The sequence below is a fragment of the Meleagris gallopavo genome, chromosome 7 (genome assembly GCF_905368555.1).
Source record: "Meleagris gallopavo chromosome 7, MGAL_WU_HG_1.1, whole genome shotgun sequence".
NCBI lineage: Eukaryota > Metazoa > Chordata > Aves > Galliformes > Phasianidae > Meleagris > Meleagris gallopavo.
This window is the reverse complement of record NC_139410.1, coordinates 19,199,730-19,220,133: the sequence shown is the minus strand read 5'-3', so window position 1 is coordinate 19,220,133 and position 20,404 is coordinate 19,199,730. Positions and strand designations below refer to the sequence as shown.

Below are 20,404 nucleotides of genomic sequence, written 5' to 3'. Positions count from 1 at the left end.
CATTCAGAGTGAGTTCACTTAGAAAAGACCCAAAAGTCTTTGAGTGATTTTATTAAAGAAAAGCTGGAGAAAGCCAAGGAAATTCTTGCTGAGCACTAAAGAGGAGTTGAAGAAGCTCTGTCCTTTACCCACTTACTTACACACCTTACCAGCTGCCAGCATCTTCTAGCCATTTCTAGAATGGAACCTGATGTAAGTTTGCTATACAAACAATTCAAAAAATCAATATGCTGGAGTGACTTACAAAATGATTCTAAATAGCTGAGAAGCTATTTCTATATGTATTGCAGAGTGAACACCGATAAGTAAGAATGACTGAAAAACAGATGAGTTGCATCCAATTGTTTTTTATTTGTAAGCAGCGGATATGTATCTGAATCTACAAGGAAAATGTTGTGTTACAATCCTAAGTTTATTTATTCCAGTCACACTCCCCCCCTTTTACTTTTCCCAAAATGAGAAGTTTGACTCAAACCAGTTCTGCTAACAGCAAGGAGTTGATGAAAACAAAGATCTAGTTCCACATGTATTTAAATGATTCTGTCTCCTTGGAAACGCTACTGCTGCAGATGGATTTGGCTTTAGCTGGCTAAAAATACCTACTTAATAATGACAATATGAAAGATATTGGGTAAAACTGCTGTGTGTAGTCACTAGTTCTGAAGTTCCCTAATGATTCATGTATTCTACTTGAACTAAATATATGCATGTTCTATCCAGTATTCCCAGTCAGCTGCTGCTGGAACTCACCAGTGGCGTGGAAATGAGAGAACCTCATTAGCTGTGGTCACAGACCTGAGAAGGAAGTACATGAGTGGGGGAGGATTGCTGAAGAACTTGTAATCAGGCAGCAAGTTGGAAAAATAGCTTGTGGTAGGGGTGGGGGTGTGAGTTTGCCTTGTGCAGTATTTGAGGATGCAGGCAGACAGGCTTACTCCCAGTGAGATTGATGGTAGGAAGGGTATGTTTAAGTCCTGCTTTCATAATCTAATTTTGTGCAAGTAAAATGTTGTGTGTGTTTGTTTGTTTTTAAATTTATTACAAAATCTCTAGCGAAGACATCCTCATCAGTTATGTGGGTAGTTGACTGAAATGTCATACAAATGATTTTAAGTTAATATTCAATCACCTTAAACAAAAGTCAAAAACAAAATCACTTACTTGCTGTAAGCAAGAAATAGCATTCCATAAATGATGGCTAAGAAACTTCATTCTTTAAAAAATTAAATCCACTTCTTTTTTTCATCTAGTTCTTCATTATTGATTTCCTGTACATATTACAACTATTTTTCTTGTTAGCTGATATTTGGTATGTATGAAAAATACCAAACTTTTTTTTTTTCTCTCTTCTATTGGATGGATTCCTGATTGTGCCAGGAAAACAGAACAAATGACAAACCTTCCCTGAATGCTGTGTACTAGGCAAAATGTGCCTCTTATTTTTAGATAGTTTAGATGCTTCGTTGTGGCATAGATCAAAATCACTGATTAATTTATTTTTCAGCATTAAATAAGGTATTTTTCCTGTTCTGCAGTGTCTCAAAGACAATATTAAAATATTACAAGGTATTGCTACACAAATAAATGATTAATCTTCTGCAAATTAATACTAAAATCCATTTTTAGCTTACAACACAAGTACCAAAGGTCATTTAAAGGGAGAACTGAATACTTAGTTTTATTAATTGAAATGAATAAGAGGAAAGGATCTGGCATCTTTAATTCTATGAGAGTATTAACATATTAATAAGGAAAGTTATTAAATGGATTATAGAAAAATTTCTATGAGGACAATAAAAATTAATCATAGCAGGCCTTCCTGTTGAGAATAGTGTTTTAGTTGTTGTTGTTTGGTTTTTGTGGTGTTTGTGTGGTTTTTTGTTTGTTTCTTTGTTTTTGGTATTGAGATGAGCTAAGCCAGATCTTTTTAAAACCTTATGTAATTTAAGATTCCATGGAGATAAGAAATAAACCTGAACATTATCTGAGGAATGTGCTAAGTTACTAGAAGTAACGTCAGTGTGTTCTACAGCTTTAGCTGAGTTGTGCCAATGTCACGAGTCCTTTGATTTCTGGATATAGAAGCAGAACTTCCCAGCTGCTGAAAAAGTAGTGAGTAAATTTGTCACACGTTGTATGTCACTGTGCCCAGTTTGTGGAAGTAGTGAGGATAACATGGAGAGAATACTGCTTTCTTTCCTTTTCAATTGCAAGTTCTAGTCAGATGAGCTGAGGTTTTTGCCAGACTAGTTTTCTGTGTTATTTAATTGTGTTTATTAATTTCTCTCTTTTTTTTTTTTTAGTTCTGGCATAGGACAGCATAGGTTATATTACTACATTTGTTATTCCCCCTTGCTAGAAAATATCAACTGTTTTATTTTTTGTTTCTACTCTCGCATCTCTTAGACATTTTTATCTTCTTACATATAGGTAGCACCACTATTGTCAATAGCTATTGCAAAAGCAGGGTAAAAAAAATGTGGTCCTTTGTTAAATTTTGTCCACACATAGATATGTGCCCCCATCCACATGTACACCGCTAATCTGGAAGAGTTTGCTCATGTCTTTTGGGTAAAAGAGGAAAACATAGTTAAGAGTTACTTCTGTTGGTGGGGTTTTTTTGTTTTGGCTTGCTTTTTTGATTTCAGATATTCTATTTGTTTGTTTATTGAAACTCTGGCAGACGCTGCAGATTTGAGAAGAAGCACTACCACAATGCAGAGATCGTGGGGCTGAAGGAAGAGCTGTTGAATTCATGCTGTCTCTGCTAGATCTAGCAATGTGAATGAGCAGCCAGGCTGTGTTTAAATTCACGCTGCTTTGCACCCTGTTGCATGCTGGCTGGAGAGCTCTGAAGGCCGTTTTGGCATATATCAGTTGTGTCCATAGTACGCTTTGGCAGGTGCATAGTAAGCTATGCAAGGTATCCTGCCATCTTGTGCTGCTCCTCAGCTGGCAGCGTGCAAGATCGATGTTCACAAAAGAGCAGTGTGCAAGTTTCATTACTGAAATTGTATGAGGGTGGTTTCAGCGTGCCTAATAATGTTACTGCCTACTAATGTGGACAAAACTTAAAGTAAAGAATACTCATCTCCAGCACTCTGTAAGTTATTGGCATTTCCATTCTTCATTACAGACCGAGGCCCTGATGTTCCTCATGTAGCTGGGAGCAGCTTAGTGCAAAAGCTCTGTTCCAAAAGCATGCTAAAATTTCTACTGCTGGGCTCGGTCTTGTTGGGCAGGGAATGTTAGGGAGAAGCTCAGCAAACCAGATACTGTCTTTTTGCAAAGAAATGCAGTAGGGATGTGTTGCTAGTGTGCCGTGCCCCATATAGTAGACCGAGCACTTCTTCCCATCATCTTTGTGTTATTTGTTCTTTATAAGGCTGTGTATCTGTAGAAGTCAGTAGGACCTACGGCAGTATCTGGCTCTTTCTCCCACATTTCAATTTTATGGATGACTGATGCCTCCTAGGCGGAGCTCTGCCACACTGTGTTCTTCAGCAGAGCAGTCTAAAAAGTAATAAGCCTTTTTTGGGAGCCCATATAGGAGTTTGAAAGTTTCTTCTGGGGTAAAGATACTTCAGTAAGGGAGGCCAAATATGTTGCACCGGTTTCTTTTTTGTTTTGTTTTGTTTTTGTTTAGTTTTCTTCAAACAGAGGCAAGAGAAAATTGTCCACAATACTTTTGATGAGGTGATTTTAATTAGTGAGATTTCATCACCAAACCTTAAAACCTTACAAAAGAGAACTGGTCTGCACTGGGTCTTTGGTGGTATTATGTGAAAACTTCTGTGGGGATCCCGTGATAGACCCAGCTAATATTCTCTTAAATGGCTTAGATCTGAAGGTTAGGTGTCATAAGCCTGAATTTGTGGCCCAGCTGCAGCTTGACTTTCTCCTGAATCTCCTGTTTGCCTGTAGGGCTCAGTGCCCCTTATGCATCTTTTGCTCTGTTGTAAGTGGTTTTTGATGCAACAACTTACTTAGAAAACAGTTATGAGTGAAACAGTGTCAGAGTGTACAGCTTCTATGGGCAAATCAAATCTCATCTGCATGGGAAAGCCTTCTCTCTTGTTGAGTGCCTCTGAATCCACTTCTGCCAGGTTGCACCCTGCAGCTGAATGCAAAGTTCCGGGATGTCTAGTTGAATTAGCACTGCCTTTTACTCATCTCTTTTTGCTCTTCAGGGAGCATGCTGAGAGGAGGCCCAGGAGAGCTAGCCTAGAATTTTCTTCTGTTTGCAGAACTGCATGTGTTTCCTGTAGCTGTTGAACTCAGGCATCAGAAGGTTGCTTTAATGCTGCTGTATATGAACATTTTGTATTTGAGTGATGAATGGAGGATATTTGCACACTTGGTGTGTGTAGGTGTTTGTGAGATGCTGGGCAGAACAAAGGAGTACATAACTGCCACTCATTGTTACATCCACAACATAGACAGCAGGGTGAGCGTATGCCAGCATCCCTTTGGCATTCTAAGTTCATTGCCAGTAGAGCTAGTTTGAGTGTACAGTGGAGCGTGCAACAATGTGTAGGCAGTCTGGAAGATTCGTGGATTAGTGCTGAAGTGTGAAATCAGGAGTTCTCTAAAGTGACGGTATAGAAACCCTGCAAAGAGCAGGCTTGGCAGGATTTAGCTTGCAGTGTTGGAACAGATTCCCTAGGTTGAATTGCACAGCCATATTCCTATAGGATTTACTTAGTGCTGTAGGTTTAGCTAGTCTGAAGCAAGAAAAGCCTTTTCCTAGTTTATGTCTGTGTAACTGACCTTTGCTGTAAGCACCAACTCATGAATAAGATTATACTAATGGTATTTCCTGTGCCCACACAGTGGTCTCTAAGTGGAATTATCCCGCTGTGTGTTTTTAATTTTTACAGATTGTACTTGTGAAATTATCAGAGCCTACCTCTGACAACTGGTGCTTGTTATTAGAGCTGCCAGATACACTGAAACATGTATTGCAAACATAAATTTGAATTCTGAACAGCTGTTTGATTCATGTTCTTGTACCTCTGCTGTTCACTGTTTGCAAGCATTCATGCAAATGGATTTGTGTCTGCATTAATGCAGTCCTTTACATGAATAGTCATTTTCACAAGCAAATGGTATTCTTTGTGTGAGTGATGTTGTCACTATAGATGCTTTCAGTTTTGACTTTTTTTTTTCCCCTTTGAAAAACTGTCAACTGTACAAAGAGCAAAATAATAAAGTGTGATTTGTATAAGCAAGCAAATGCCTTGATTAGTTCATGACCAACTCTTACTGATGTTTTCCAGGTAAGAGAAATATCTTAAAAATATATCAAGTTTTGTTTGTGAGCTAATAAATAAACCTAAATGCAAAAAGAATATTAATCACAACAAATAATCCAAACGTCTCTGCTTGTGGGCGTCAATATTCATGATTTAACTGTGAAATGATTTGCCAAGTCTTCCTAGCATCTTATAGCACATGCTGACTGGCCAGTGGGTGGGAGTTGTTTGTGATGAGTACTGAGCAGTAATGTTTTATGTGTAACATCTGTTTTCTGCATCCTCCTGTTCTGTTTGCAATCATCTACATAGGAGAGGTTTTTGTTCAGAAGAAAATCTGTATTGCTACTCCAGACCTTGTCTAATTTTTTCCTTGCTTCCAGTTGATAATTTGAGACAAGGCAAGGTGCTGTGTTAGTCATGTATTAAGTCTTTATTTGCCTGCCATTTATTTTTATTTCCAGATAAGAATTTTTATCCAGGTAGATTTTATTATGGATTCGATCAGCTCTCAAGAAGGAATCAGTCCAAAGTAAGGTTTCATAAGTGAATGAAAGAAGGAATTAATTGGATTTTTTTAAAACCAAAATGTCTTTGTGTTCTTGGACTTTCTCATTTACTTTGTTTGTTTGGGGTTTGATTTTTTTTTTTCTTACTGGAGCTTTATGCAGTATCTGCTTCCTATAGTGAACATGAAGATGCATGGTCTGAGACAGGGACTTATTTCATTATTTCATATCTCTTTGATTTTGTGTTTCAACTGTTACCTGTGATTGATACATACTTATGTCCATGTCTTTGCAGGTATGTTCCATACTTTTTCACTTAACCATATGGTGACATATAAGCTGTATATATATTTAATGCTGAATTTTGCAACAGTCTTTTGTAAAGTGTGACTAGGAGGAGTGTCTCTTTGTCATAAAGCAAAGATTTTTCTGAATTCCTTATTTCCATATTGCAGCTTGTTGTCTGTTTTCTTAGCATCTTCTAGCACATATCAAAGCAATAGCAGAAGTGCAAGTTAGGAGAAGAGCCTTTTCCCCTCTGTATGCTGCTTACCCAACCTGGTACCGGTACTTTTTGTTCTGTGGATTGTACTTTCGTTTTGCTTTTTTGTTGTTTGTGGGTTGCAGTGAAGGATTGCGGGTCATAGCTTATAGTGTGTGGAGCTTGCTTGGCAGCGTGTCTTTCAGGGGCAGCAGGCGAGGAAAAAGCTTCTCCTGGGACCACAGGAAGCAATGCATTGCTGCCCCTCCCTTCCACTCACCAGCAATTCTAACACAGCTCTTCTGGGGCTTTACACTGCTGTCTGGAGATACCTGCTTTCTAAAGGACTCCTGCAATGAGATTGTTACCATGGTTTTCTAAAATCTTCAGCCCTTTCAGGCACAAGAAAGAGTCAATCTACCCAGGCTTTTGCATTATTTTACTCTGTAGGTTACAGGTAATGTGACTGATTTAAATATGCCTGCACTCAGGTGGGACTTTCCTCCCAGCAGTACCACTGGCTGCAAGCTCCTTGCTCATGCCTGCCTGTTGCCATGGCGCTGCGAGGCCTTGCCTTGCCAGCCTGCTGGCCCAGGCCTGGCTACATTCTCTTTGTAGCACAACTCTCTCCAGTGTGAGGAAAAGGAGGAAAGATGGATGGGGGTGCTTTAAGAAAGAGGTCCTTCTCCCAGCAGGCACACGTCATACTTCTGCTGTGGCAAGTTGTCCTTTCCTCAAAGAATCCCTGCCTGTGTCAGGTGTTGGTGTTTGACCTACAGCTCACAACAGTGCACACGTGGCCAATTTTCCTTGTTCTGATACTGCTCCATCTGTCTCAGCTTTGCTTAGCCTTAGTGCATTTTAGTGCCCTGTTAGCACAGTGAGGAGTCTGGCAGAGGATGTTGCATTGCATAACTGTGGAGGACATTGTTGTGAAACATGCATCAACAGACGGGAAAGCTCCTGCTCTTTAATAATTATCCACAAAATCTGGTTTTAATTGGACTCTTCAATTTTCACCTGAACTGGCAGTTTGCTGTGGTAGATCTCTGATTGTATTGGGTTGTTGTCTCAGTGTTTGCCTCTGAAGGCTGGAGCTCTTGTTATCTTTCTGGGAGCCTGAAAATAGTGACTTACTACTTTTCTAATTCAAATTTTAATGTATTCTATACATCTGCTTTTCTTAGTCACACAATGTTTGTTTTCCATAGAATCTTGTACTTTTTGTGTACTGGATTCTATGCAGAGATACGCACCTTCAGAATACTATGCTGCTGTAGTGCTTCAGACTTCTACTCTCCATTCATGTACTAAAGTTCAACTTAAGTAAGTCTTTGGTGTCTTGTCCTGTCCCCAGATCCTGTATAGTCTTAAGACCAGGCTGGGTTTGGATTTCTTTGTGACTGTAGTTGCTTCAGTTTGATTCCCAAAAATCAAAATGAAACTACAGATTTAGTTGTAACAATTTGATTAGAGTTCCCTGTCCTCATTCCTTGATTCTGGACTTCAGGAACCTTTACAGATACTAAAAGCTTTGTGGTTTCATTTCTGTCAGAAGTTGGACTGCTGCTTTACTCTGTTTTCCACTGGGATGTGTTTTGTGATGAATAGAGTACAAAATAACTCTTGGATAAGCACTACGTGCTGTATACTGCCATGGTTATTGCTCCTGGAGATGTGGATGTGATACAAGTAGCATGATGTCTGTGTAAAGGAGGTATGGGTTAAATGCGTCAGACTGAATGTGCCTCAGTCCTGTGCAGATGTGCATCTTTCTGAAGAATATTGGCTTATGGAATGGCAGCTGGTTTTACAGATGTGATTCTGTGGGAATCTCCTGCTGGTACATAGTGTGTACAAACAGATATCATCTGCATAATATCCACGCTTTTGAATAATGGAAGTATCTTTCACCTATCTAACGTTTTTCTGCAGAGACTTGATACCAGATCCTAAACGAGACAGCACCTAAATTCATGGTGATACTCAGCTTCTCCACTGCTCCCTTGTATCCTGACTTAACTGTATTAGCTAGCTGCATCTAGAACTAATGTATACATTAGTTCCAGGGATCCTGGAAATCGTATGGTAGGGTTCATTGCAGAATCTTAATAAAGATGGCTTTACTGCTATCAGCTCATGGTGCTTGATGTAAATGTGGGTTGTGCTAAATGCAAGGAAATTTAAAACTCTTCGTTGTTAAAAATAGTTGTTTCTGCTACTAACTGTAAACAGTTACAGTTACTGAGACTTAACCATCTGTGACCGCTTTACTGAGGGGCAAGTTGCATGTTAGTCATCTAGGCACTGTGTGGTGTACTTGCAAAAGACAATGTCTGACAAAAAGGCTTTGGTCTAGAAATAATTTCAGGCTATGAAATCAGCTCTTTGTGACAGTCTGCACACTAGTAATGATTACAGCTATTAGGTTTGCCTTGCAGTGCAGTTATGACAGAGCTTCTTTGGACTTGAAGCTTTAAGACTCCTGTAGCCACAATTTCAATGTACTTAGACATGGATTTGACCTACGTTTTGATTGCACAGTAAAATCTGTCAGCCCTTTTCTTACTCTTTCTGCCTTTTCACTGAGATGTTTCAGTGTAAGCATTTTCTTTCTCACACTCCAGCTGCTTCTTTACCCTGTTCTGCAGTCAAGCTATAATCCTTTGGTTTTGATATTGCAGGCTGTTGCCATGGAAATAATTGTGATTTCGCAAATTCGGTGCTGTAAGCTCTGCAGGAAGCAGTGGAAAAGGTGGTTGGCAAGAGATACAGCGAGGACATGGAGGGCAGTTTGGAAGAGTTATTTCTGACTCTTATCTTCTGGGGTTTTCTGCCCCCTCTTCATTTTTCCATTTTTCTAGGTTTTCAATGTGTCACTGTGTGGGTTTTCTTTAAGTGGAGTTGTGCTAATTGTTGTACCTTAATAACTTAAGGTATTTAAAGGAAGGTTATGTTTTTTGTTTTTTGTTTTGCTGATGTTAATTGTAAACTGTAAGGAGATACAGGATGATCCTTTCCTTGTCCTCAGGATAGAAATGTAATACTTTCTTTGCAGCGTATAGTTACTTATTTTTGGAGAAAAGGGCAAAGGTTGAGATCTGAGCATGTGCTGTTTGTCATATCTTTAGCCTGAAGAAATCCCTTTCAGGAAGACAGTTTTTTTGTAAATAATAAAAGTTGAGAAGATCATGACAGGCGTATGCATTTAAACCTGTTTGTGTGTCTGACACTATTAGAATCTAATATATTTGTTATTTAATTTTTAGTAAGCTCTGCAGACAAGTAAGTTCAACGTTGAAGATCTGCTGATAATACAGTATCTGTTCTTATCATTATGTTGCACTATTGTAGCATTCCACATCTATATTGAAATCTTTTCTCTCAGTTAGACACATCCATAAAGGTAAAATGAAATTTAGCGGAGGAAAATACTTCTTTATATACTAAATTGAACTGGCAGCTTATAGAAGCTGAAGGCAAGCGATGTTCAGAAGAATGGAATTTTTTTGCTACTGCATACTTGGAAGCATCAAACAGCAGCTTTTTAAATTTGTCACTTTTCCCCCAGCTATTTATAGCAACTTTCTACTGATTAGTGTAGTCAGAGAGCAGATACTATCAGTAACTTTTAAATTAAGATCTTACGATTAATTGCATCACAAGGATGCAATCAGTAATGATGCTGACAGTAAACTTATACTTTTTTTTTTTTTTTAATTGAAGATATAGGAAAAAATAACTTGTTTAGCCTGTTAGATGCATTAACATGATCTAGGAATTTTGATTTTGTTTTCACTTAGTATTCCATAAGTAGGGATAAAAAGGTCAAATATTTTAAATGAAGGGGAAACAACTGTATTGGACAGTATGGTTAGAAAGCAAAGTTCATGAGGATAGATTCAATCCCATGATACTTGTATAAATGGAAATGGTCTGTGTATGTGCCACTGCTCTGAATATCTGAATTTTCTAAGTGCTCCACAAGAAACTTCTGCATAAATTAAAATTGCTAAATGACCCCAGAACAGTATTTGCAGGGCCTGGCCTGACAACATGCTAAGTATCTCATGCTCTAAAATCTAATTGAAAATGTGGGCATTTGCTAGTGCTGAGCATTTCATTCTGAACCATGCTTAGTGATGGTTCAGAATACTGATTTTTGTCACACAATAGTTCTAGGTGCCAAGTAAGGTTTTAAGTGTTGTATGAATGAGTACGCATTTCTACTGAATTGTATGGGATTATGTGCACTTATACTTGACCAAAGCATAAAGTGAAATACTTACTATTTAGTTCTGTGCCTGAAAATTAGTTGTAGAATGTTGACTGTTCTGGTAGAATACAGATAGCACTTTCTATCTTAAGAAAAGACTGTCTGTAATAGAGTTAGAATGTCTTTCGAACAGCTTCTCCTGTAAAAGTTGTTTAAAAACCTATGATAAGGAGCCACTTAACTAAAGGTAGAGGTATCAGAATGATATATAAACTCCTCCAGGTGAAATGAATTAGGAGACTTGAACAGCAGGTAGGTGTTTCAATGCTTCATTACCTCTGTTCCTGTTACAGGTGCATGTGACAGCACTGCAGCAATGAGTGGAATTTTAAAGAGGAAGTTTGAAGAAGTTAGTGGCACCTCGCCTTGCTCCTGTGTGTGGGATTCAGACGATGATATTTCTAGCAGCGAAAGCGCTGATAGCGGAAGCAGTGTCCACCCATCAGCTTCTAATCAATTTACCCGTAAGTACTAAAGTGTTGTATTAAGGCATCCAGAAAAGTTCTACTTACTTTGAAGAAATACAGTGTAGGCTACCTGCATGTATTTTGAAGTTCTTTTTTCTGTTTTACTGCATTTCAGTGTTAACAGTGTGAGGAGATCCTTCCTATTTAAAAACATCTTTTTCCTCTAGAAGACTTTTTTGGTAAATCTTAACGGTTGTCAGAGTGCATAATTTCACTTTTGTAACATATCAGTTACAACCAGGGAATGTGAAATGTTTTAGGAAAATGGGAGAGCATCTTCTGTTTTGGGTGATAATTTTGAGGAAGAGGAAAAAGCAGCAGTAATTAATATATGAAGTCAGTGGTTTTGCTCTATTCTGTCTGTTCCGTGCTGAGTAGCCTGCACTATCTGTTGCAAATCAAGCAGCTGATCCCTGTAATCACTCATCCTGTCACCTGAGCCTCAGTCTTTTTCTTTTACCCTTGACAGGAGCAGAAGGATATTTTATGAGATGGTATTATATGCATACTTGATGTCTATATGAGACACTTGAAAAACATAAAGACAGCAGCTAGTAGAGTGGGTTTTGAAAAACGCAGATTTTTCTCTAGGCTTCTCACTGAAATTGGAATGGTAGTGAGAAGAACAAAGGCTGAGATGATCTGAGACACAGGTAGATATGAGAAGTCAACCTCCCTCCTCCACCCCCAACTCATTACCCTGCTTTGATTGTGTTTAGGCTCTTGCTGTTGGCTCTTGAACTTGAACTCTCTGAGCTTTGCCATATGGTTTTCAGTCTGGAATTTCTTCTTCTTGGCAGTCTGCCAGTGCTTTAGTCTAGCAAATAGGCTTCAGGGCATGGTGCAGATAAATTTATTTTGCTTAGCTTTGGATGGTTTTCCATTTATATGTGGTTTTTGTTTTCATTGTTTCATTCTTAACAAAGCGTATTTGCTTGTTGTTTCTATAGGTAATGGCAGTACTTCAAAACAACTCAGTTTGGGGTAACTATTTTTTAAGGTTTTTGAGAGAGGAAGAAACAAATGCACAAAACAAAGAGACAAAAATCCATGACTGCTACAATAACGGACTTTATAAATCACAAAAGAAACTGATTGAAGTAGTTGTTTTTTTGTGTGTGTGAAGTAGAAATAAATAATGAAATTTGAATTTAAGGAACATGGCTCTCCACAGCTGAATCTTGGATGATATAATGGAGTCAAAATAGAAGCCACGTATTCTTCTTTTTACAGTGGTATTTTTATCAGAGCATCAGGACTTAGTCCAAGAAAATGCGGTAGTTGATATAAATTAGCTGAGGTACTTGTGGTTACTTCTGGTTTGTTTCCTCAAAGAGAAATAAGTGGTATGATCTAAAAAGTTTTATTTTTCTAAAACCATTGTTTTTAGAAGTGTGCTACTATCACAATTTACTGCTTGCATAAGGTTTTCTTGTATAGTAGAATTTGGAATTTTGTATCTTGTATCAGAACATTCCTCTCCAACCAAATACTGGTAATAGTCATTTTCACATTCCTGTCTTCTCTTGCTGTTGCTTTCTACTAGTCATAAGCTTCTGTAAAACCCAGATGTTTAAAATTTATTAGCAGTTTGAGATCTCCCACTGCACAAGCACAAGTTGGAATAAGAATAATCACAAATAAAAATGAGGTGATAAACTTGCGGGATTAGGTCGTATAATATTTGAATACGTGGCAACACATGAAAACGTGGTTTGCTGCCTTGTGCAACTACATTTCTCAGTATCATGTGCTATATGTATAACAGCAGGTTTTTAAAATATGTAGAGTGTATTTGCTCTAACCTCGTATGAGATCAGTTGGTTTCTTTCCTTCTCAGCCCACTTTATGCAGTGGTGTGTTTTATGCTGTGCGCGTGTTCCCTGAAGTCTGTGCTCCTACTATGTGCCCAAAGCCAATGTGCTAGTCAGAAAAATCTCAGAAGATTCGTATGAATTCTTCTCGCTCTTCTTTATCAGAACATATGCAGATTCATTGCTTCTCCAAGGGACTTCTGAGACACACAATTGCAATATAAAAAATCCTCTATTAGGCCATGAGCTCAGTACACAGCAATTCTTTGTGATTGTGGAATGTAATAATTTAACAATATTTCATAAGCTAAACATCGATTAAGACTGCTGTTAATAACTAATACTCAGCATTTTACATTAATGCTTTTATTTATTTGCCTGTGGTTACATATTTTAATCAAAAGTAAATGTTGGGCATATCCAAAGCATTTAAAAGACTACAGTAGCATTTTATTAGTTTTCATGTTCCCAGTAGCATCCATGGAAATGAATGTGCCAGTTTCAGTATATGATGTATGTCAGAATACGTATTTGTATATATTTATAGTATCCAAAAAGCATTGGTGTGTATGTGCATAAATGTATGTGTAATTTGAAAAAGTGTTAGTGTGTATGTATATATGTACAAGTGCAGTAAATGCACCAATATTGAAATGTTAAGTGATACTTTAGATGTGGAACTTACCACGGAACCAAGGAGTGAGAATTACAGCATTTCATACATGTTATTGGCTGCTGTTCCAGCTGCGGTAACTCTTTTCCTCCTTTCCATCCCACCCAAAGATTTAAGGATTCCTTGTGTGAATCAAACAGTTCTTATCTGATAAGATGACTGTGCTATGTAAGCAAATTAATTCATGCCATTCTTGTAAAGGAAGGGTGAATGGTGTTTATTAAACCCTTGAAGAAAGTTTACTTTTTCACTCTTTTTTTGCTATTCATTTTATTGGAAGCAAGATTTCACTTTGTTTTAAGTCTTCTAAACTCAGGGTTAAGGAATTTGACAGGGATTTGTGCTGGCCCAAACTTAAGCTCAAGTGCAGCTGAAAAAGTTTATCTAATTAATGTCCGTTAACCTTCTACAGATTGATGAAGCATGTTGCAAATTGTACCCTTTCTGCTAATTATAATCTGTAGGCAAAGAGGGTCAATGAAGTGTTAAAAGACAGTTTGTTCACTTGCAATGGAACCAGCCTAGCTATTTTCTTTGTGTATTATGATTATTTTCTTTTCAGAAAGGTGGTATCTGCTTGAAGGGTAACTGGCTGCAGTAAGTCACACCTGTCAGTTGGTAATTATCAGGTGTCAGGTGGTCACAGTGAAAGGCTGGAAGAACACTTGTGTGGGTTTTGGTCTGTGATCAGGCACAGGGTGGTGGAGGTGGCTCTTGTAGCCTTTGTTAGTCAAGAGTAGAGCTTTGTTTTGCTGTCATGTGTTGCATGCAAAGAACCTAAAAAAAAAATATTTTGCTTGGAGCTGGACCTTTTTGGGTTGGGGCAGAGGTCTGCAGCTTAATTCTTTTTCTGGATAGAATATGTGAGAGGCAGAAACTAATGGCAGTGTGTGTTTCTAAAGTAATGTTTGATTTGCCTTGATTTAAAAGGCTGAAAATGAGATTGTAGAAATGTTGAGAACAGTGGGAAAAGTCACTCCAGAATATCTTGGACTCTGAATCAAAGAAATTCAGTCTCCTTAACCCAGAGACTCATGCTGAATTGTTTGGAAAGGGTTTTCCAGCATTTAGTGTAACCAATGTGTAAAGAAAGAGCAATACTGCTGCTTTCCAGACTCTGACCAGATTATTAAAAACAATCACACCTGTTGCTACAAGATGTGAGGAACTACTTGAGTCTCCATTTAAATTCACTGAGGCATTTCTGACATGAAAACCTGAGCCAGCAGACATTTTCCATTATCCCATTGTTTTGTCATGACTGACTTCAGTTTTTACAGTTTCTATGACAACTGTGATTTTTGACTGGTGAAGAGTAAGAGTGAAGTGCTGAAACAGTTTTTGGACTGTACGGTATTTTTCCATCAACAGAGCATAGTGAACACATCAAGATGTTCTTCACTGAGCAGTGTTGTAATTGAATTGCTGCTTAAGTAGGGATACCTGCTTGTGGCAGACTCCACATACAATGATTTTTCAGTTAAAACAGCTAAGAAGAAAACCCTGCTACCATTGCCAAATAACTTTCTGGAAAATTATTGATAACTTATAGCTTAAGACATTCTTGCTTTTCAAATCATGTGAATATTTATGTTACCATGTTAATACATAAAGGAATGAACAAGATATGGCTCAAAGCAGTGCAGTAGGTTATTTTCTGAGATTGTTTAGCATTTTTTGTAAATCATCAGCAAAATAGCACTTGACGAGTAATGATCGAATTTCATCAGGTGGTTGTCCAGAAAGGAAAAAAGGGGGAGGAGAAAAGAACAAGACAATGACTTTTTCTGGATTACAAGAGAACAGAGAGTCCTTGGAATCCACAGGTGAACAATAAGTGGAAATGCAGGGAGGAGCTAATAGAGAGGTATTGGGGGAGCTTGTTAATTGGAACATGTATGAATGAAAAGAGGCTCCCTGAGGCAGGAGGAGTTTGACAAGCAACAGGGTGTTTTAGAGTAAGAGCAAGAAAGCACTAAGAGATTTTCTTTGGCAAATAAATCATCTTGCAGAAAAGGACACAGATTGGCTGGCTCATAATGGGAAAGAGGTGGGGTAATGAACGAAATGAGAATGAGCTGGTTTTATCAAGATCAAAAGAATTCAGTGCTGACAGTTTGTAAATTCTTAGTAAATTGACTCATCTTTCATTACAGTGACACACAGAGCATATTTGAGAAACACATTAGAAAATTTCTGAAAAATGTTGATTGGGATTCTGTAGCACTTGCAGTTCTGTTTTGTATTTGCTAGAGCAAAGCACCTGTGTAAATCCTGGTCTGCACTCAGGAGTATGTACTGATGGTAATGTGATTTATGGAATGAGATTTGCTGATCTGCCCTTGTCTGTGAGATTTGCTAAAATTAAGCTTGATAGTTTGTCTTTGATTTCTGATGCAATATAATATACATATGTGTGTATTATATAAATTTTTATATAATAAATATATACAATAATATGTGTATGTGATTAAAGTAATGGATCAGATCCAAGCTGCTAGTTTAAACTTTCTATAGTAGTGGTTGTCTTCAGATACTATTCTAATGTGCAAATAACTTAATAATTTTACGAATGCATGAAAGTCACCTATAAATAATATGAAGTTTGTTTTGCTCTATCATGTACATTCAATTTAAAAAATATTAAATCATGATGCAGTCTTTCTTGATAAAGATGAACATACTTAAAGCCCCTTAAAGTTGGTTCTTCCTTTCAGTTAATTTTAAGCTTGGATTTGAGGTAGTCTTACCCAGCATTCTTTCTTGGAGAAGCCATGAGGTTAATGTGTGAATGGGCTTTATTTTAGTGCAAGGCTTTTTCCATGGTCTTTGACAAATAATACCAGAATTTTAAAATGTGTTTTCTAGAGGTAAATAACTTAGATTGAGTGCTAACTGTAGCTGTTCTGCTTCTCAGACCTGAGGAAACTTTATGACATTTGGATTCTAGTGAAAGCTTGGGTGGTCTGATACTATTATGTTAGATTCTGTAGAGAAATTACTGACAAATCAAATCATAAAAGAAGGAAAAACGATTTTTCTGTTACCAGTTTATAACTTCTAATAGCTTCATTTTTGTCTGAAAAATTTTCTTTATGCTTTCTTTTTCAAGACAGCTCTGTCCTAGTGCCAACTTTTATTCTACTGCGAGTCCCAGTGGTCCTTTGGAAGCTTCCCTTGGATTTTCTTTGTGTTCTTGCAAAGCAAATAAAGACTCCTATAATATCCTCCCCCCACCCACCCCCTTTTTTTTTTTTTTTTTTTTTTTAAATCTAGTGTCATTTTTCATTTCATACATTTAGTATAAATTCTGCATTCTGTAATGGTTTAGAGCTTTTAACACCAGCCTTTAAAGATAGTCCGAATTAGTGCTTTAAACAAATTACATAATTTGTGTACAGAATACATTATTTTAGCCTGGGAAATATAAATAAAGTGTGAGGATGCTGAATACCTCCAGAGACGCGAGATTAATTCATTGTTTCCAGTTGGAGTATTTTGCTAGAGGAGAGCTTTGTGACTGGTCAAAAGCAGGTGTATGGGAGTCCAGTATGTCAAGAAGGAAAGCATGCCAGTACTTTGTGCATAATGAGAGGAACCAACTGCAAGGCAGATCTGTAAGAATGGTGTCATACAAACTTCCAGAAGATTCCTTCATTTTTTTTACATGTATTTTCTTTGAATAGCAATATTAAAAAATAATAATAATAATGAAAGACTTGTTCTCAGTTGTGGCTTATCAGGACTGCAGTAAACAGTTTAGGACATGGTTCTTCATTAGCTGTACTGTTTGGCAAGGGTATCTTCTGCAAGTCAGTGATCTGCATTTCTAGCAGTGGCCACTAAAGAGGCTATCCTTTTTGCTACCCAAACTGCTGAAGTTGGCATGTGTTAAGATGCTATTCTATTCATCTTTGAAGTGCATGTAATTCTATTTAGTGTAGTATTTGAGTAACTTCTGAAACTGGCAAAATACCACAGTCTCCTCTATGCCATTTAACACTATTGATTGTCATTCATCTGTTTACTGAATATGTAACCTTTTTGGTGTTCTAACTGTATATAGGACTACCAGTACTACCCCACTGCATTAGTGTGTGGGTAGTATCCTGACTTCAAAGCTTGTTTCAGAGTTTTCATAATACCTTTGACAGTTACGATGGTGATATGTAGCTAGTTCCATTTGAACCCTCATAATAATGAAATGGCTCTATTTTAAAGAGGAAAACTGCTTGTAGTTGGTCGAGGACATTGATATATCCTGCTATTTCCCCATTCACTATAAAAGCCAGTTAGTGTCTTTTTTGTAGCATGGAGTCTTTGTATTTTAATGAGTTCATTGCCAGTTCTGGTATGCCCTGGAGTAATAGCAGTAAGGAAAGGATTTTCACCATCAGATTGACTGAAAATTGTGCTATGTTTTCCCAAATGAGGCCTCAACCTTTCTTATCCATGTTTCTATTTCTATTATATTACTGGATTTTGCTGTGTGATTGGGTGCAAGATTATTATATTCCAACCCGTTAAGTCCCACTTGTGATATACAGTATCACAGAACTCGCTGTACTCTTAACAAAGACGGCTTCAGCTAGTGTGTGTCCACTTTGAACTTGCTGTATTTCTGATTTTCAGTGTTAAGGAGATAAATATTTTTTGTAAACTTGTAAAATTAATTGTCTGCATTTTTGGGAGTCCAAGCTTGGTGCATACAAGTAGCCTTTTAATACTGTAAATTAATTTGTGTGTTTCCAGCTGGCTTGTAAAGTAGCTTATCTACTGAAGGACATTAGGAAAAACTTCAAAATGTTGAAGCAGGAATTGTGTTTGCAAGTAAATTAAGGGCAATTCCAACTGCTTAGGTTAGCTTTTTCTCTTTTTAACGGTGGCATAGCTGTATTTGTACATTCACCTGCTAGCAAACAAAGCAGCCATAGACAGTGGTCATCTGTAGAGCTACAGTGCAGCAGTGGTTACTATGGAAACTGTAGGTGACCTACATTTTACCAAAAAAAGTGAAAAAGTTTCTGTGATAATTTTCTTTTTTAAAATGAAGCACGCTTATCAACTCTTACTGTTTTTCATTTTTTGGACATTACTTTGCTCATATAATACTATCGAAGTTGATGAAAATCTTGGAGCAGAGTCATCGTTTCATTTTTACACCACTATTTAAAATTAGTAGAAATTGTCACCTTTGTCATGTCTAATGACATGATGAAAAAGTTAAAACACTGACTTAGTAGAGGGTGAGGTACGACTTTACAGATCCCTGCCTACCTGTATTTGCAGTCTCTGCTATCCCACTGGCAGCCCACAATGTTGGGCTGCTCACGCATAATGTCATATGCATTTGGCAGGTGATATTGGAACTGCCTTTTGGTTTCTTCCCTACCTATCCCTTTCTCTCTCTGCCTGTGCATCTTTGGTTACCCTTTTTATTGCTCTGAAGTTCACACAGTCTGCTCAGTGTGATCTGTTCTGCGTAGCTTGCTGCTCTCCATCACTTCAGTCATGTATTATTGGATTAGCTACTGGCTCATTTGTTTGTGTACCTCAAAAAACAAACCAGTTTTGATTTGCTAACCTCTCCGTTGCTCTAAAAACCTGAGTTGTGTGCACTGTGTCCATTTCCTTACATTGCGATAATAAAAAACAGTATTGGCATGAAATATCAATTTTTTTGTGTAAAACTTAGTAAGACAGTAAGAAGCGTAAAGCACTTCTTTGTGCTTTCAGGGGTTGATTTAGCTTGTCTGAATGATGCAGACTTGAATTATCACCTGAAATTTTTCTATTGTGATAAAAAACTTATTTTCCAAATTAGTTTGATCCTAAAAAAATCTTAAGCATGCTGTAAATAGAGAAGTATCAGTTGTTACACTACTAAAGCTTGAGGTCATAGTAAATAAAACATGTAGGAACTGAATGCCCAGAGTCACACCTAGCAGAACATGCCCAGTGCTGTAGAAAGAGATGGAAATTGCCAGAGGTTTGTCTAGAATCTGTACATATCTTTTTTTATGATTACACTGCTATGAACCATCTATGAACGCAAAATACCTTCCAGGCACATTTGAAGTGCCACTGTGCTACTTCTGGCCCTGAGCCTGTCTCTCCTGTGCTCGTTTTTCAGTGCCACAGGAGAAGATGAGAAATGATCAGTCAAACCACATAAGCAGGTTCTGCATTTGGAATTGTTGAAATGAATATTCCAGTCGGATCTTTTGCAAATTAAAATGAACCAAGATATGATTATGAATCACAAGTTTTTTATGGGACAAAATAGAAAGTGATGCAAATTGATACCTCTAATTGCAGGGCCAGAATTGTCGCCAGCTTTTGCTCGTTTCCTCCTTCTCCCTTTACCACAGCCACATGCCCAAGTGTACAGTATAGATCAGATGGAGATTTTTTTCCAAAACTCATACTCAAAAATGTATTTTAGAAATATAAGAAACCTTGCTTTAAGTGCTTCAACAGATGGCAAGTCTATCACCTGCCTTGGTAAGGAACACTAATGTTTAATTGTCCTTGCTGTTCCTGAATTTTGTTTTGTTCAGTGACAGGCTCTTCGGTGTTCAGGCTTCCTGTTGTGTCACTTCACTAGCAGAAGTGGCCAGTGTGTACCAGAACCACAACATGCATACTGGCTGTGTGCTCAAGGGTTGCATGTTCATTTAAATTAACAGGTCAGATCTCCTCCTTCTGAAATACAGTATAGAAGGCAGTCAATAATTTAAGTCAATCTTAGATATTTTTGTAAAGTAACTTATATGGTTTATACACATAAATCACATGCTCTTCTGAAATCTATTTCCTCATGTTTATTGCTTTTGTTACAAACAAACTGAATTTGCTGTTTATTCTGTGAGTTTGTGTAAGGCATCACTAATAATTTGAAAGAAATTTTATGTTTGTTGATATCATTT

The 20,404-nt window shown here is 37.5% G+C and overlaps 1 protein-coding gene across 7 annotated transcripts in view; it reads left to right on the top strand.

Annotated features, from left to right (window-relative positions):
• Window positions 1-20,404, top strand: part of CSRNP3 (cysteine and serine rich nuclear protein 3) — a 94,699-nt gene that overhangs the window by 17,935 nt on the left and 56,360 nt on the right. For 3 of the 7 annotated variants that reach the window (XM_085227771.1, XM_085227770.1, XM_085227772.1), the window contains exon 2: window positions 10,815-10,985. The exons of 2 other annotated variants lie outside the window; for them this stretch is intronic. In XM_085227771.1, coding sequence (XP_085083897.1) covers window positions 10,838-10,985 — 148 coding nt within the window. In that variant the 5' untranslated portion in view covers window positions 10,815-10,837. Of the gene's footprint in view, window positions 1-10,814; window positions 10,986-20,404 lie in introns of those variants that run through there. 2 more of the 7 variants (XM_085227776.1, XM_085227775.1) reach the window with 2 other exon arrangements.